Here is an 18,423-nt window from a genome sequence, read left to right on the forward strand (position 1 = left end):
GATTTTCGCACTAAAAAAATTGCAGTCCTTAGTTACTCGAAACTGCCGCTGCTTTACCAAATGCCTGGACTCCATAAAAAAAATTATAAGATGTTTTCTCGTGACAGTCGGCTCAATAATGTTCTGTATTTTGGAGATTTCCGCACCTTTATTTTCATCCACGAGTAATACTTTTGCGCGCAACCAAGGAAAGAAATTACAATCTGAACTATTGCATCTGCAGAAAATTTACGCAGCAACTGGGAATAAATGGTAAGACATTCGGGTGCTTTCGGTACTCGTAGCAAAAGTATTTCTAGCGTAACGTTTAAGAAAAAAATCCCTACTGCATCTTCAGAAGCAGGCTAACTGCGATAGACTAATTTTCTGTTGCTCGAAATTTGGTGTATTTAAAATACGAGGTGAGGTATGGCTGAAAATATTTCTTCTAAGCTACGTTCAGTGCTGCGAAGTTGCCTTGTTGAATTACATGTTGCGTACAGTGGCTTTACAAAGGCTTTTTTGCAACGTATTGGCGTCATGCGGAACGCGACCTCTACGACAGACCACAGCTGCGCAGGTCTTACGTCTCTAAGAAAGCTAGAGCTTGTCTTCACAACAAATGATTGAGCTTATTTTAGCCGATTCTCTTGCGCATGTAGGCCTGCCGCATTGTCCCTGATCACAACGAAAAGGATGGTTACTGAGGGGCTGTGATCCCACTGGTACCTTTTGCGTGGGATTAGGCAGTAAATTTTAGTTGTCTATGCCGTGGGCTTCTGTAGTTTTACTGAAGCCCTACTATGTACCGAAGCGGAACCTTGTTTCTGCTCTGCTGCTTTGTAGCAGTCTGTGCACGGAAAACTGGTAAGTCCATATTCGTACTAGCTACAAGAAACAGCCGTCTCCTCTTTCAGTTGTAAATTCTATTGGTTTTACGATTTCACGATTTTTTGGGCATTCACGTTGACCTGGGTTGATCAGCTGATCAAGGAACGAAATTTGGGAATGAATATAAAGACTTTTTGTCACGGGGTTCATATTTGTACTTTCACTTTCGCTTAACTTACGGTATGACTGCCCCGCTTGTAGTTATCACCAACAAAAACCGCACTTCATGATTTTTGAGCTACAGAAGACAGCGTGTCCACATCTTCTATAGGAGTTGCTGTGCAATCCTTGAACGGGGCTATACTTTCTGTCATTTCAGCCACTGAAAACAAGAGAACAAACAGTGGTGACACGCCCACATTTGCATTGCAACAGCCCACAAACAATGTTTTTTTAGAACGCGAAGAAAAATCTTTTAAAAAGTTTCGCCCTTGTTAGTGGATGCGCAGCAGAATTACGCGTCTTCTTTATTTAGATTCAAATTTTGGTGGTTAACTTGAGAGGACACTCCTGGGCCATAAGATCTCACTATCCATGGGTCAAGTACATCTGCCGTATTCTCGACACGTGTCCTGCACCTGGATATTAGCTTCCGTTATTGGATCGCACCAATGTCCTTAGGCTCAACAAAACAACTGGCTTCACAGTGAGCCATCACAGATATTTCACGACCGTTTAACGTAATGATTGAAAGCGCCTATGAAAGGGTTCCAAATGTTCAAATAGATCTGTCAGTGGCCTCTTGAGATAAGGTTACGACAAAACAGACCGAACTGTCTGAAAACACAGTTTGGAGGTCACAATTCTTCTAGGAAAAACAAGTTAGTTAGGCCTGATATTGAGCGCCCTCGTAGTAACCAATACAAAAGGTAGAAAACAAAGTTATGAGCAAATGGCCCCCTGAATTTATTTTAGTTTCAATCTGCTCACGTCTTTGTGACCGGCCGCTAACTAGTCGAATGGCACTGCCCTTGATAACGTTAAAAATTGTACAAAAATACATCTAATTTCAAAGTTTTCTAATAAAGCCCTGCTCACCGACTACCATGAAAAACATTTCGTAATTACGTTCTTTCTTTTTGCATTACTGAAATAGTTTATGACTGACCTGATCTCCTGTACCAGGAGTTCAGCGTTACTTGTGACATCAATATGCAGCATTGTTCAATTATATAATAATTTGATTTAAATGATGATTTTTTTATCACTAAACATGAGCAGTAGACACTGCGCAATGTAGGGTCAAACGTCACACCTCCCGCCACATCTCGTACTTTTGTGTGTTTTTACGCGTTTGCTAAAAATTGTTACCATTACCGATTACCGGCACGAAAAACTGAGTTTGTCCTGTTCATAAACAGAACTTCAAAAGTTCGAACACTTCCGCAGAAAACTAGATGGGCAATCGTTTGCCGTAAGAATGTTCTTAATTTTTTACTAAAATTATGTGAGGGGCCAAAATATAGATAGCTGAAGAAATATGTATTTGATTCGTGCAAGAATTATTAAAACATTGGCCACCTACCGCCCTACATTTATGCCATGCATGCTGGAAGCTGGCCTTCCTTCGAATGGCCGTAGTGGTAAGGACAATAGCTATTTGAGCTGAATAATTTTATTGCGGTGATGAAAATTGATGCGTTAGTTTTGTGTGCGTGCGACTTTATGCCATCGAGAAACAAGAGAGGTGCGTACTCTTTGCGCAAGATTAGGATGCTGTCAAATTCTTTGACACTAAATTTTCTTCCATGTTGCTGTACTTGTGTTTGTTCCTGACACGGTATGGTCGTGGCGTAATGTCAATTCCAACTTACCTCACTGGCAAACACAAGAAGTTTTGTTTTGTCATAAGTATCTCTCTTTACTTGCAGTGCAACGTCCCCATTGCAGTAGGCTTGAAACACCTGTAATCGGATTTCGCCGACGAGACGTCTTTTGCAAACCTTATCTCACCAGACCCGGCATTCTCTACAAACAGCGAGACTGCCTTTGTAAAAAGAACTACGTTCGCAATGCCTGGGGCATCTGCATTACAAAAAACCAGTGCAGGCAATGCAAGCATAGGGTAACTCAGGACTTCAACAGCTGCGGTTCGGCCTGCCCTCTAACGTGCAACCGACAAATACCCTGGCATTGCCCAAAGCACTGCGTAGCTGGGTGCGCCTGCCCTCCTGGTTATGTACGGTAAGCAAGCGTGTTACAGAAAACCTACTGAAAATTTTCAAGTGTCTTTTATTTATTCCGCCCAACTGAACTTGCGGCGAACAGTTGCAAATGAACTGCAATGCGTTTATATGTACTTGGCGGGAGCGCGGGGCTAATTGATAGCACAAGCAAACACATGCATCATGAGGGGAACCCGAAATGAGTGGTGCGGACATAAGTGCTCCCACCCTGTTAAGTTCAACTGAAGTTTCTGCTATGCGTGCACCGTGGCCAATTCTAGAAGAACGTTGCAATCTTCTTGCTTTTGGAACGCACAAGGCTGAGGACGTTAAAGCATCACTGATTGATTGAATAATTGATTGCTATTGGTATTCCTTTTGAAACGCGGTGATAACCTGTATTCTTACCAAGGAAAAAATAATATATCAATATTCTATATACTAGCGCTGCTCCGGGGGCAGGCAGGAAATACGTTTTTTCTTATGCAGGTGGTAGCAGTCCCACGCATTATTCCTCTCTCTCCTTTTCGTTCACCAGCTTTTTAATCTCCTTTTAGTCGCCTCGACAGCCTTGAAGTTAACTCCCTCTGTTTTACCCTTCAATCCTAGGACGTCTAGGAGCCGAATATTTCCCTCGTGTAGAATTAGATTGATACCCTCGCATTCTAACACTACGGGCCGCATATTTTTTGCTTCTTTTCCGCAGACCACACATACCCCATCATTTTCTGTATACTTCCACACAAAGCTCCTCGTTTCCAAGCAACCTGCTCCATACTCAAAAATCAAAGCAGTGCCATTACAACCATCGTAGAAATTTTCCTTTCTGATGTCCAAATTCTCAGCCCTGTGAATCTGTAACGACATTTTAGCTTCCATCTTCTAAGGCTTCGTTTTAGATATATACCTATGATACTTCAAGTCTCTTTGCTGAAACGGTGGCAACAGTCGTTGTTGCAACCTTGTTCGAAGATTTTTTTTCTTGCGTTCCCTACCGTCTCCCAAGTTTTATTACTCCCAATATATATATATATATATATATATATATATATATATATATATATATATATAAGAGAAGAAAAACTTCGAACAAGGTAAAAGCACGATTGTGGCCTACGTTTCAGCAAAGAGAACTTGCTTTCCTCAGGACAATCGTGCTTTTACCTTGTTCGAAGTTTTTCTTCTCATGTGTTCTCTACCATCTTCAAAGTTCTACTACTCCCTGGATTATATATAAATATATATATATATATATATATATATATATATATATATATATATATATATACACATATATATATATATAGTAAGGAAATGAGGGGCTCGTTGAGGAAATACAGAAAGATAGGTCAGCAGTCTACAATGTCAAAGGAGGCATAGGGGTGTGGTTAGGCTCTTTTCTTTTTCACTACTGTTAATGAAATGAACATTTTTTTAATATACAGAAGAAAGAAAGAAAGAAAAACACGCGCCCAGAGTGGGGACCGAACCCACGCCTTTCGATTACATGTCGAATGAGGCATTCGACATGTAATCGAAAGGCGTGGGTTCGGTCCCCACTCTGGGCGCGTGTTTTTCTTTCTTTCTTTCTTCTGTATATTAAAAAAAAATGTTCATTTCATTAACAGTAGTGAAAAAGAAAAGAGCCTAACCACACCCCTATGCCTCCATTGACATTGTAGACTGCTGACCTATCTTTCAGTATATATATATATATATATATATATATATATACACAAAAATGGTTTCGACCACGGTAAAAAAAGAGAACAGATTTAATAACGTTTCGGCCGAGGGACCGGCCTTCGTCAGATATATAGATATATATATATATATATATATATATATATATATATATATATATATATATATATATACATATAGAACTTTGAAGATGGTAGAGAACACAAGAGAAGAAAAACTTCGTACAAGGTAAAAGCACGATTGTGGCCTACGTTTCAGCAAAGAGAACTTGCTTTCCTCAGGGCCCTGAGGAAAGCAACTTGCTTCCCTGAGGAAAGCAAGTTCTCTTTGCTGAAACGTAGGCCACAATCGTGCTTTTACCTTGTTCGAAGTTTTTCTTCTCTTGTATATATATATATATATATATATATATATATATATATATATATATATATATATATATATATATATATATATATACCAGTGTATTGCACCAAACAAAGCTGTTCAGGATCGGGAGATTTTATTTCATTCCGCTTCAGTTCCGGATCGCCTAAATCACAATCCGAACTGGTTCATTGGTTCGTGCACAAGTTTGGTGAGTTCAATTTTTACCAAAGTGCAAAAAACATTTGTAGCCAAGAGCAAGCACAAAAACTAAGTACAGTTTTTGTACATTGAAAATACTGCTTTGGTGCAATTTTAAAGACAACCATAAGCAATTTAACGAAAACGCATTAAGTACTGACGATTTATCAGTTACTTTCCCACCCAACCTTTATGTGGTCCTTTAAAGCAAGCACAAGGAGTCACGCTGCTTGTGGAATATACTATCTCCGGATTATTGTGTTGTTGTTGTTGAAATCACAATCTTCTCTCTGGAACTACCCATCACTCTGAACGTTAAACGCCCGGAGTTAGCACCGCGTCCCGGCGAATCACTGCCGTGTATTAGAAGGGAACGAGTTAAATCACCAGTGGGGCACTTTTTTCATCAGCATAAGAAAAAATCCTACAGCGACCACGTAAATAAGTTCGATTGTTTAGCCACCTAAGATAATTTGTTAGCAGTCACCTATTAGAAGGTGTGGGCCAAAGTTTTGTTAAATGTGCGTTGTAATTAACGCTGAGCCTCTTCATATTGCCTAATCTCTATAACGCCTTTGAGATAGCTATGACACATGTTAGCGTCACCATGCATATGGTTCCGTTCCTCATGACCGAAGGCCTCGTTCTTTCCGCTACATTTAGTTGTCTTATAACAGAGTATGCAATTACAAATTGGAAGGCTGATAGTACGCGTGAGTAACGAGACAGAAGTCTTTCAGGAAGGCGTTCTTTATTTTTTCGACCACAGTACCCCCCTTCCTTCAAAATGCGTAGCAGGAGCATCAGAGGTGCAAGTTAGACAAGTCCGTGAAAGAGTATCTTCCAAAACGAAGCAGCGGTGAAAGAGACGAAACAACAGAACAACACTCAAGGATGAGCGCTGGGCAATGGGACAGTGCGGGACGGCCTGATTTTCGGCGTGTGTCATCTGCTCTAGTGCTGTTACTTCTTCCAAGATAAAACACGTATCGCCTTCAAGTTTGGAGATACAGTTCCTAGGAGAATGATGAGGTGCTTACGATACGCTAACAGTTTTCTCTGGTATAAGTATTACCCTTATTTGAATACGTTAAAAAACGGGGATTCCCCACTATAAGGGTCCTGAAAGGGTCCTATAAGGGTCCTAAAAGATGCGCAGATGAGATCAAGAAATTTGCGGGGTTATATAAATTGGTCTCAGTTAGCACAGGACCGGGATAACTGGAGAATGTTGCGAGAGGCCTTTGCCGTTCAGTGGGCGTAGATAGGCTTGTGATGATGATGACGACGATGTATATATGCGGTCAAATGTTTGTCAATTACGATGAATTAATAAACAAAACAGTGATTGTCCTGCTACGTTTCTATTGATTTTACTTCACCGTTTCGCGGCGTTCTCCACCAACCAAGAAAGCATATTGCAGCGTTTCATGGCAGCTGAAAGTCCCATGCGAAGTTTTGCAGCCGATGGGAATTTTCGTCCTACGTTTAGAACAATAAGCTTTCACAGTAAGCAGCTGAAGCTGCCCCGCCTTACCAGCTGCCACTGCGTTTCTGTCAACCAGGTTTGTCCACGCCAGGGATGTAGTAAAATCCGCTGCACATACACTGTATTGCTGAAATCTTGAAGCACCCAAACAAAGCTTCCTACCAGCAAACCTAGTAGCATTAGTGCAATGCACGCCATAACAGTCGAGAAACAAGCCTCCGCATAGCACATCACTGAAGTAGCCAGCTTTGTTCACCAACCGACGGGGAAAAAGAAAATGACAGCTTTGACAGAAACGAAAAGGCACATTGAAAATGATTCAACAGCTTTGTTTAGCCACCTGGGCACAATCAAGTCACAGGCAGCGTGAAAAATGAGATAGCTCCAGCGCAACCTGCATACACCACGGGGAAGATACTTTTTAACGAGAGCTTTGTTTAGCAGCCAGGAAAAAGTAAAGGCACAGCAGCGCGAATAATCAATATAGCTGCAGAGTAACTTAGATATACCCGGTGGGGGGGAGGAGGGGGGCGGGAGGATATTGTTTTTAACTGACAGGCCGCCGACATTTTAGTTCAGCGACTTCTGAGGGTGACATTGCTTCGTAATACAAATATCACGTATTTAACTGAGCAGCCTACCACAGGATAATTTTAACTAAACATATTACAGACACACTGATGGTTGGAAAGTTACGAAATGGGGAGCTTTTCCCGTACTTTTGTACAAACTTTAGGAAAAGTTGCTTTAAGGTTAACCAAAACAAATTCATTCTTTCTTGTTTGAAATCGTCTTCAACCATCGCATAGAGTATAAAACGCTGCCGGGTCCGTTTTTGTACCTCCGTCATATCAGTTGCAAAGCCCGTGTTTAGCCAAATATTTAGCGTCGGCTTGTGCTCATGGGCCAAATGTTCGACTTGATTTTGTCGCAGCGCGCACTGCTACAATCATAGTGTTTCCTCACAGCTTACCCACATTATTTACAAACCATAGGAGCAAAGATTTTATTAACTTTTCCGTCCAGTGTTATGGGGTTGCTGCTGGTGTGGCCGGTGCCGCTGTTTTGTGACCGGGTAACCTTCTTGGCGTTATCTTGTCCTCTATAACCCAGTCCATGGACTTCCCGACACGCAGGACATAGAAAGCGACTGGCAGGGCGGGGGCAGTAGTGGTTACATCACTTAACTATGGCCCACTCACACTACGTGCCAGGGAGTTCGAGAAACAGATGTGCGTCGAGTAGATGTCAGGAGAAGATTCAGTTCATCCTTGGTTCTCGATGTCAGTGCTTGGAGAGGCTGGCATCTTGGCGAGAGAGATTGAGACATTGAACGTTTCTTGTTACACGTCGAATTTATTGACGCACTCGCAGAGTTAGGCATTCTCAACAATCAGCAACTACGCCGAGCGCAACAACTCTCACGTAAATTCCACATGCAAGAACATTTCAAACCCTATGGTTCAATGAAACGTTTGCATTAGGTTGATTCCCAATGCGTGAAGTACGCCAATTGTTTTTATCCTATGTTAGCGTGGTTTACATTTAGCAAAGGTTTTTAACTTGTGATACCAAGCTCCATACCTTTTTTTCCAGTTGAATAAAAATCTTGATACCAGTGCCTTTTGCCCTCTTCGTAGAATCCAATAATCCTTGCGATGGAGTACCTCAGTTCCACGGTTTACGTACACTATCGCTCCTGAACCGTTATTCGAGTCTTCTAAGTAAATAAATAACTTCTCAACAAAGCAAAAGTAGCTAATGTACGTTATTCAGCACACTTTTAGATGTGTTGCTTTCACAAACTGTTATTTAATTGTTAAGAAGAGCTCCCAACAAAATACAAATATTATGAAAAGGTTCTTTCCCGCCATGGGGAATCAATTTCCCGCAATTTTTCTGCCCCTTTTTTTAGGAATCCAAGAAACCGAAAGAAGGCCTGCATTTCCGCCGCAAGTTGCCCTCCAAGGTGTCCGAAATACTCCTCATTCCAACTCTGTGTCTCCAACTGTCAACTGTGGTGCAATAGGCGCCGTCCGAAGCACTGCTTCACGAGTTGCCTCAGGGGCGACTGTGTCTGCAGGAAGGGATACGCTAAGCGCATTCAACGCGGCCAGGTCACTTGTGTGCCAAGAAGCCAGTGCCCCCACCACGGCAACGCCCACCGCAAAGGATAGCCTTTATCTGCTGCAGTATCCCAGCCAACGACTCCATATTACATTGTTTCTGTGAGCCACACTTGAGAAAAATATTTCGTCATCCACGTGGAGAATGACGCGTAATAAAGACTCCCTGCAAAAAAATTTGAATTGTGTTTAGATGCTTCTTTGTGCAGTAGAACGTAGACTTATAGTCATGAATCAATCTATGACAAAGCACCATTCGCCATTCGAAGCACCACACGAACTACGCTAACGACTTTCCGCAGGCCGGCTGTGCTCTTTGATAACATTCGTCTTTAAGATTTATATTACTGTGTGATTTACAGTATTTACTTTTTTGTTCAGTCGTGTTTTAAGGAGGGTAAGCTTCCCCAGATTACTTTGCATTTTTTTCTGTGGGCTTGCGCGTGTTTTGTGCGGGACGTCATAAAATCCACGTACAAAACAACTGCTGTATTGTGCGTAATTTGCTCGTAATAAAAGTGCTCGAAACAGCCGAGGGAACTGACAACGTTGCATACTGATAATAGTCCTTTCCACGATAATAATGTATATTCACACACCAAAAACTGTCTCCAGTGTTCCACCAAGTGGTTGCTGTTACGTTAGATGGTAAACTTCGAAACTTATATAGCAAATTCCATCTGTGCTACGCATACATTGCGTAATATTACTGTCACAAGTGGAGCTCACCGTTTCATACCACTGTTTACTCGGAGCTGGTAGCAAAGCTATGACCCCGTCTAGAAACGCTGATTCCAATGATTTAGCGTAGTGATAATCTTATCAGCGACACCTTTTTTATGTTATATCTATGCAGATTAAAAAGAGTAGCAAAAATTAATTAACCAAGTAACCAGCATAACGCGAAATCCAGCTTCTAAATTGTTTGTAGCGATGTTCTGTTTTTTTCGTTTTATAACTTCGGGTAAGGTAAGTCGACAATAAAAGAGGTCGCTCCACCTACCACAGCATCGTCACCTGAAGAAAGAAGGGCATGGAGAAGGAATATATACAGGTGAGGAAACGGGCCATTGCGAAAAGCGCGGGCGAGGGTCCATACAATGATGATGATGATTTGATTTAAATGATGCAAGGCCGACTATGGACAAAGACTGCCAAGCCTACAGTTATTTGCCGACAGTGCTGGGAGGGTACGTACTAAAACCCGTCAGTAATAATAAAAATGACATGCGCTAATCGGCAACCAGAATGACTGGTGTATAGGGCGAGATAGACTGGGTGGTATGTAGTCAGATGTAAAAACTGTGGTTGATTCCTCTGTTTTAGGAATCAGTAAAACACGAAAGTGAAAAGTGCAACGAAATCAGCGGCTGCCTTGTGGGTGTGCTTGGCGGGCGACGTCCTGCAGGCGGGTCGCTTCGACAAAGATGTACTGGCGTCACTTCTGTGATTAATGCGACGTCACTTAAATATTGGGGTATCACGGCATAAAACACTTTCGTGTTAAAATGTAAAACCCGGAAAACGAACAACCCTAGGTATAACGTACTGTTTAGTACTAAAGGATGCTCCCCCGCAAGAAGAGCCTGTGTGCAGGGGTGCACCCTTCACAGGCCGCTTGCTTCGTTGTACAGGCGTGACTTCCGTGACGGATATGACGTCAGGAAAATCTTCGTGTATCCGGGAATAAAACACTTCCGTGTTAAAATTTAATGCCAATCAAAAACTTAAAAATGCCATTTACAGGAAACATGGGGTCATCACCTATGAAGCAGGATGGGTGTAGCAGAATGTCTTGCCTGTACAGCTCTGAAAAGTTTTTCCGTATTGTTGTACCGAGTGCTTTGCAATGAACAAGAATGTGAATTACGGATAGGCCCTCAGCACACCTGCTATGTGGGGGTGTTGGACATCCAGTGATCAGGTGGCAGTGTGTTACATGGGCGTGGCCTATCCGTCCGTAGCCAAGATAGCTTCAGTTTATCTATTGTGCGATTTGGAAGTGCATCGTCCCAAATGTGGTTTTATTACGTGTTTTTTGTTGTTTTTCTGTTCACTCCAGTGTGTTTGCCATGTTTTACGAAATTTTCTTATGCGGGGCTTGAGGTCAGTGTTGTTATGTCCCCTTTGTTTCGAAGTGCGGCTGCAGTGGCCAGTTCATCCGGCAACTCGTTTACGGCGAACCCAAAGTGACCAGAGCCCGCTTGCTCAACAAACGTGCTTATTCACAGTCTTACTGACACTCTAGTCTTCCTCACGGATTTCAAATCCATGAATAAGTTTCAGACTAGTACCTTTTCCCAAACGCGCGGTTGGGAGGTTAGAGAGCAGTCTTATCGAAGTCTATAGGGACATCGGGTACCTAGACGCGCACGGTGGTGGAGTGGGGGCAGGGAAGAGCAGTAAATGCGGCAAGAATACTGTCGCTTTGGCGTTGCCTGCCACTAGAAAGCTTTGTTTTGCACCATTATTGGTATAACTTTATCTTTGGCCCATTGGGTGGCTTATGTAAACAGTATCACCAATCATTTGCAATAACCGGGTAATTGGTCACCTCACGCGACGCGGTCTCTCTGTGCCGTTTCTGGCGGCATGCAGTGTATGCTCTCCTCATGCTTTCTCTGCGCGAAAGAAGCCCTGCACAAGTGGGGGGAGCCCGGGGCATGAATCATGGATCAGTGGCCTGTTTCGAAATCGTCTGCTAAGCAGCGCTGAGCAGACGATTGTATTCTTCTGAAGACGATTTCAATCACGTGCTTAGCGGCCCACCCGTCGTGTGCGGACTTCTATTTGCTGCTCATGAAAGCTCTAGTCGCTTTATGCTACCGGAGTGCCATGTCACAGTGGCGGCACCTTGACGCACGTTTTGTCTCGTGAGGCATTATTCATGAGTTGCTTCGGATTCCTCGTCTCCAAATAGCCCTACAGGGCCGGTCAGCATACGTCTGTCAATAATACTGCTCGGAGCAGGCTCATTCAGAGTCTCACGGCAATCTTATTTAAAGTTTATAAGTTTACGCAAAGCGTCTTATAGCATAGGGAAGATTACACACCAAATACGTCTGCCCATAAGTATATATACTGGGAATAGGTCTCTTTTATTTGGCTTGGAGCAAGCAGGCCCACGTAGCCAGCACACGGTGACAGACGAGACAATGTCACAATAAAACAATGCGTACTACAAAGCTTCGTAGCTGCGACGGTGAAGGGGGTAGCGTCATCTGATGTATAAAGTGACAGCGACCACTGTGCGTTCCAGAGCTGCGCAGTGAAATGCCGATCGCGGCATCCGCGGTCATCTTTGTCCCGCGACATATTCCGCTTGATTAACCTAAGCCAATTGCTGGGAACGTTATCTGGGCGCCCTTGGTAGCGACGTTTTTCCTGCTGTCTTGTTCTTGTTACGTGAGCAAGGGTGACGCCACCATCGCTGCTCCGAACACTGCATTCAACCCTCCACAGTGGCGCTCACAAAATAAATGGGCTACTTTAGCAGAAGAAAGCAAACCTTTACTTACCTAGTCCAGTAGAATTTCGGGGTTGCCAGAAATTCGACCTTCATTTGACCGCAGCTGCGCCGTAGCCTTGGAAACACATCACCTGACTCGCCATGCCGAGCTTCACCACCGACACGTGCAATACGGCTGGGAAAGTAAGTACGATTTCCGCCGCTGGGTTGTCGCCTGACCACGTGACCCGCCGCGCGTTTGGCTAAAAGCAGCGCCGCGCCCGCCTGTCAGGGTGAGTTTAACCATGGACGAGAGCGAGCCCTAGCCGTCTTTTCGGGGCACCGAGCGAGGGATAGAGGCTTTGAGCCGTCATTGGCAAGCGGCGTCTGACACTCCCGCGGATATTGCACAGCGAACTGCTTCCCTGTAAACGGTCCTGAATGCCAAGCGCGCGAACTCAGCGTTGGAGACTGACGAAGTGTTTGTCTACCCTGGCCTAATCACAGTAATGTCTAGCCACTCGCCTAGTCACAGCCGTCCTACTGAGATTAACAATGACAGTATACGTAAGTATACACTCATACTCTAAGCAGGCACACAGTACCAATTTTATAAAAAGCAACTCTAAAAAATTCTGGAAAGTTATTTCTCCGGCGCCTTTGAATAAAATGCCTCATCTTGTCTTCGAATCAGGTTGGAATTATCCAGAAGTTGCCGGCGAATTAAATTCATATTTTTGTAAGGTCTTCAAAGAAGAGGGTTCCACGCCATCTCTAAACGTTTTTACTTGTCCTGCCTCCATCATGCCTTGTATAGTGGTAACCTCCGAGGGAATCATGAAAGCGATTGATCGATTGCTACCTACTCAAACGCAGGCCCTGATGGCATCAGCACGAAACTACAAAACCATTAAAAAGAGTTTTCAGCAGAGATTCTTATGCCCACCTTTGAGGAGTCACTAGACCCGAGCGTTGTTCCTAGTGATGGGGAACTAGCTCATGTAATTCAGATATTCAAATGATGTGATAAAAACGAGTTCAGCAACTACAGGCCAATATCCTTAACTTCCGTCGTATGTAAGCAGTTTGAGCACGTTCTGTGATCACAAAAAATAAAATACGTAACCCGTACCAACATTTCATACGCAAATCAACACGGTTTTCAGCGCAGGCTCTCTTGCGCGACTCAACAGTTCGGGCTAACTGATACTCAAGACTCCGTACACAAACTCCAACAGATTGATGCTTTTTTCATTGATGGTGTCAAAGCGTTCGGTCCCGTATCTCATAATCCCCCAATACACAAAATGGAATTAATAAAATACACAGGAATAAGAACAGGCCGCCTAAAGAAGGCCTATGTAGTAGACACCTACAAGTTATTATAGATGACGGACATTCTTCTCATTCAAAGTTATAAAATTTGTGGTTCCTCAAGGATCGCCGCTTGGTTCCACTCTCTCTTCAATATACATTATTGACCCAACTGTTCATGTCAATTCTTCCGTTAGGTTAATCGCACACGACTTCGTACTTTAACCCTACGCGGTGGCTCAGTAGCTAAGGCGTTCTGCAGCTAAGCACGAGGACGCGCGTTCGATTCCCGGCCGCGACGGGCGCTTTTCTGATGGAGGCGAAAAGCAAAAATGCCCATCTGTAGGAGATTTGAGCGCATCTGAAGATCGCCAGGTGGTCAAAATTAGTCCGCAGCCCTCCATTATGGCGTGCGTCATCGCCTGCGTTGCGTCAGCGCGTTAAACGGTACAATAAATCAATCAACTTCATACTTTACCAGCGGGTAACTACCCAGTCTAGTTGTATAGAACTTCAAAATGACCTATGCAAAGTGGAAAAGCGGTGCGCTCACTGCTAATGTCCATTAGCAGCAAAAAAAAGAGTCATGCGCGCGCTTTACTACGCGGAACGAAGAAATATTGTTGAACTATAAATAAACTCGAAGGTCTATGTTGGTGGAGTTGACAAGTGATAAATGGGACAGCGCCTACATTAAAGCTCTTTGTGCATGCCGCACCACGAAACCGTTGAACTGAACGCAGTTTTGGGCCCTCGTTCAGACCCACACAACGCCTTACGGGCTACCAACGCTCGGTTGGGGTTCTTGCGGAGCACTGGTTTATTTATTTATTTCAGGATACTTTCAATCCCGTTATGGGATTATTACAGGAGTGGAGTCCCATTGTAAAACAAACAATATACAGACTAAAAATGCATGTTGCAAGTACTTGGAATTTCAAGCAAATATCATGGGCGTAGTGCAAAATTAGGCTCAGTAAAAGGCAAGAAATCATCGTGAATGTAAACATTGTTTAAATTGTTGGGGCAAATGACAAGCATAATAAAGAGTCGCGCCAATCCACCATGTGAATGTGGTTGGAAAGCAAAGCTGTAAACGGCACTCACAATGATTACCCATCCGACGTCACTCGTATTCACTCACGTCGCTCTACAAATAGGGAAACCAGAGAGAAGTGAAATACACTTAACCACACCATTCATTACTTCAAAACGATATTCTTGGTAAGATTAAATCAATGCATGATGCGTGAATGCTGGTTGGTTGAATTGTATTGGTGTATTTATGAGTGGAAACCCTTTTTTATGAAATTAAAGGAAGCTCAAACCCGGTGTTAGACGATCTTACTTCTCCCTCTCCGTGCCCCGGACGGAGGCGACGAGATTTACGGCAGAGACGGACAGGAGGAGCAGGGGGAAATACTTCTATTCCGATTTCTGAACGGCCCAGAGTACGGCCCAGCGGAGTGGTTGCTTCTTCACTGGAGCCCATATGCATTCCGCACCGCCTCTGCTTTGACCACAAACTGAAGCTGGGTAGGCAAACAGGGGCTGGACCGCAGCATCGACCATGTCTCTTGTTGGGTAGTTGACGGAAAAAGAGGAGGGTGCTCAGGGCTAAAGTGGCACAACCCGATTATGTGGTGGAGTGTTCCTACTTCTGAGCAAAATTTACGTTCAGTGTCGTAGTGATTCGGGTGCAATAAGTGAAGACGCGTCGGGTGTGGGAAGGAGCCGGATTGTATGACCCGTACGGAGTTGTTCTCTGGAAAGGTCAGAGTAAGGGTAAGGCGAAGGTAGGGTCTGTCTCTGAAGACGATATTTCTGGGTTATCTCCCTGAACGTGACAAGCGGGTGACTGTCCTCGTGCAGCTCCATAGCCCGGGAAGTAAAAGCGCGGGTTTGATGGTGGGCGTATTCGTTTCCCTCTATTGAAGCGTGAGCGGGTGTCCAGATGAACTAGATGGAACCGTTTGGGGAGTGGTTTTTTAGCACACGTTCTGCAGGCCGGGACACCCAACCCGAATGGTTCTTCCGGTAGGCTTGTTGGGAATCGGCGACTACCTTCCGAACCCTTGTATGAGTGATAGCCAAGGCGATGGCTGCCTCTTCTGCTGCCGTCATGTCTTGGGTCATGGGTGAGGCACACGCAAGAAGGTTGGTTCTGGAGGTAGGTACGATGATGGCGTATGGCTGCCCCCGATGCTTGGAGGCGTCTGTGTAGATCTGCATGATCCCCACCTAGGGTGGTGTTGAGCTCTTGAGCCCGTGCTTGTCGGCGACCCTCGTCCTGTGAGGGGATCTTATTTCTATGCAAAGGGAGCATCTTTAGTTTTAGTCGCCAAGAGTCCGAGAGTACATAAAGCAGAGTGACATTCTGTGCTGCCCAGCCAATCTGGTGAAGAATGCGACAACCCACCACAGTTCTGCTCATTCGGAGCTTCGGCTTAGAAAGATGGCATTCTATAAGCTCTTCCACCGTGTTTTGGAGCCCCGTGCTATGCACCCTCTCTGTGGACGCACTCATGGGAAGAGCAATGACCTGCTTAACCGCCTTTCTAATCATTATATAAAGCATCTCTATGTCCTCCTTGCCCACATGACAGGGGGTTGACGTAAGGCATTCTCTAGAGGACAAAAGCTTGAATTAATCAAAAGGTTTTGGATTTCTTAAGGCCTCGCCTCTTGGTGGCAACTCGCCTGATCATGTGTGGGATTTTATTGATGGTGTGTTTGAGGCGCTGCAAGGATACATCACTCTTGGTGTTGGCCTGGAGATGTAGGCCCAGGATCTTTATGCTTGGGCTTGGAGTGACGGCCTGACCATCAAGGAGTATTTGAATGTGTTCCTTGATTTGGCGTGAGGGCGGACGACAAGGAGGTGTGATTTTTTACGTGAACACTGGAAGCCATCTTTAGCACATTGGCGTACTACAAGTGATATTCCATGCATTGGTGTGAGCTTCCTTTAATTTTTATAACTTTTAGCCCATGCGCAAGGCGCGCACAGGGCCGCTAGACGGGCCGTGGGCGGACCGCACAGCGGCGCGAGAGGTCACATGACGCTTTCACGTGGCATTCAGGGAGAAAGCGGGGAGTAAACCCGTAGATGCGCTTGGTGAGTACACCACCTCTCTTCTCCTTCTTAGCGTGAGCTCGTAGCTAATTCGGTAAGACAACGGGCTCTCGACTTGTTGGTCTATTATTTCCAGGTTCGATTCCCGGCGGTGCCAGTAAATTTTTTTATTCGTTCGTTGGAGTTTTCTAATGACACCAATGGTCGTGAAGGGACCCTTGGGGGGTAGAGGTAAAAGGCTGTGCTTTAAAAACCATGAAACAAGCATCGAAACCGCATGGTGGATGATTAGGCGTCGGCGAACAATGGGACCCTCTCACTCCCACCCCCCATGTGTTCTGATAAAGGTTAGGTTTACAGCTGCTCTGGGAAAGGGAAGGGGTTTTGGCGTCATTCGAGTTCTAGAGCATGCGTCAGGCTTGGCAGGACCCAGCAGTTCTCGCCCAAGACGCCGATAGCATGCGTCAGGGCCCAGCGTCTGCCGCCAGGGAAGCCGAATGCAAGCGACAAGCCCGCGATACGAGGAACATTTCATACCATCCTTTATCAGCATGTATAGTGGTGTACAACTGCTGCTCGGGATATCCACTTTTGCAAAGCGGGATGGCATTCTTTTTTTTGATTAGGCATCCGCCTTTTCTAAAACACTTGTCAAGAGAAGCAGCAGTTCTCACCGCTGGTTCATTAAAAACCGTCCTTATGCCCCCTGCCGGCAAAACATTTCAGTACTTCTGAATACCCACAGTGGCCTCTCCAGAAACAGAGCCCTGTATGCACTTAGGCATGAACTCGCGCAATCGGCATTTCAAAAAAAGCCATTTTTGTTGCAATAAGTGTGCAGGGCCATCTCGCAATCAAGGGCGGCATTGGGATGGTTGCGAGTGTAAATCCTCGTTTAAAGTAGGCAGCGGCACAGAGTAGGAGTTTTTAATGGACGTGTGGTATGAAGATTATGGGGCGGTATGTGAAGTTTGAAGTGACCTCAGTTTACATATTCCTAAAAAAAATACATATGTACTTGCATGTGTTGTCTGCCTTTCTGAGTGAGTATTTAAGCGTATTTTTTACGTCGTTCGTTGGTTCGCGCCTATGCAAAAACATCATTTGGTCTTTAGTTACATTGACGGACATTCTGAATGTATAGACCAGTCTTTTCTATACAAAATAAGTGTCTTTTGTTAATTTCATTTCGTTATTGCGGCAATTTATTTTATTGTACAGGAGACAATATTCCGAACATAGGAAGATGATGCTGATGATATTTAGTGGTAGGTCATTGAGATATTTATATTTAAATAAAAAAGGGCTTAGAACTTTGCGGGTTGGTACACCTCCAAAACCTGGGCTCATGTCCGACGACGAGTTCAAACTAATACGGACTATTTTATATTAGGAAGAAATATGCCGACTTTCGAAAAAGAGAAGTGTCACAAGTCAGTTGCACAATCTTGTTAATTATAGTGTGATGTGACATCGTGTAAAATGGTTCCTTAAAATAAAATTGGTACTCGTGAAGGACTTTTATTGCGGTAAACGTGAGTGGTACGCATAAACACGGCTAGTTGTCTTTTACAGGACAGATCTTCACAGGATCAGAACGATCGCTACGCCTACTGCCTCACTTAGCCCATTTCAACGTAAAGCGAGAACCCGCTGATTGTCCC

General features: G+C 44.3%; 1 protein-coding gene across 1 annotated transcript; it reads left to right on the top strand.

Moving 5' to 3' along the window:
• The first annotated feature begins 661 nt into the window (after positions 1-661).
• LOC144142467 (uncharacterized) lies at positions 662-9,104 on the top strand. Its single transcript, XM_077674010.1, has 3 exons — positions 662-846; positions 2,742-3,054; positions 8,711-9,104. Exons 1-3 carry the CDS (start codon positions 783-785, stop codon positions 8,970-8,972), a joined length of 639 nt encoding a protein of 212 aa, XP_077530136.1. The 5' UTR covers positions 662-782; the 3' UTR covers positions 8,973-9,104.
• Positions 9,105-18,423: the final 9,319 nt, after the last annotated feature.

Source organism: Haemaphysalis longicornis, unplaced genomic scaffold, assembly GCF_048455015.1.
Source record: "Haemaphysalis longicornis isolate Haplotype H1 unplaced genomic scaffold, Haemaphysalis longicornis Haplotype H1 scaffold_6, whole genome shotgun sequence".
Lineage (NCBI taxonomy): Eukaryota > Metazoa > Arthropoda > Arachnida > Ixodida > Ixodidae > Haemaphysalis > Haemaphysalis longicornis.

Excerpts from the sequence above, each read along its gene's own strand:
- LOC144142467 (XM_077674010.1), top strand. The coding sequence starts at position 783 with ATGTACCGAAGCGGAACCTTGTTTCTGCTCTGCTGCTTTGTAGCAGTC. Across the intron at positions 847-2,741 it reads AGTCTGTGCACGGAAAACTG|TGCAACGTCCCCATTGCAGT; the intron begins GTAAGTCCATAT and ends CTTTACTTGCAG. Across the intron at positions 3,055-8,710 it reads TGCCCTCCTGGTTATGTACG|GAATCCAAGAAACCGAAAGA; the intron begins GTAAGCAAGCGT and ends CCCTTTTTTTAG.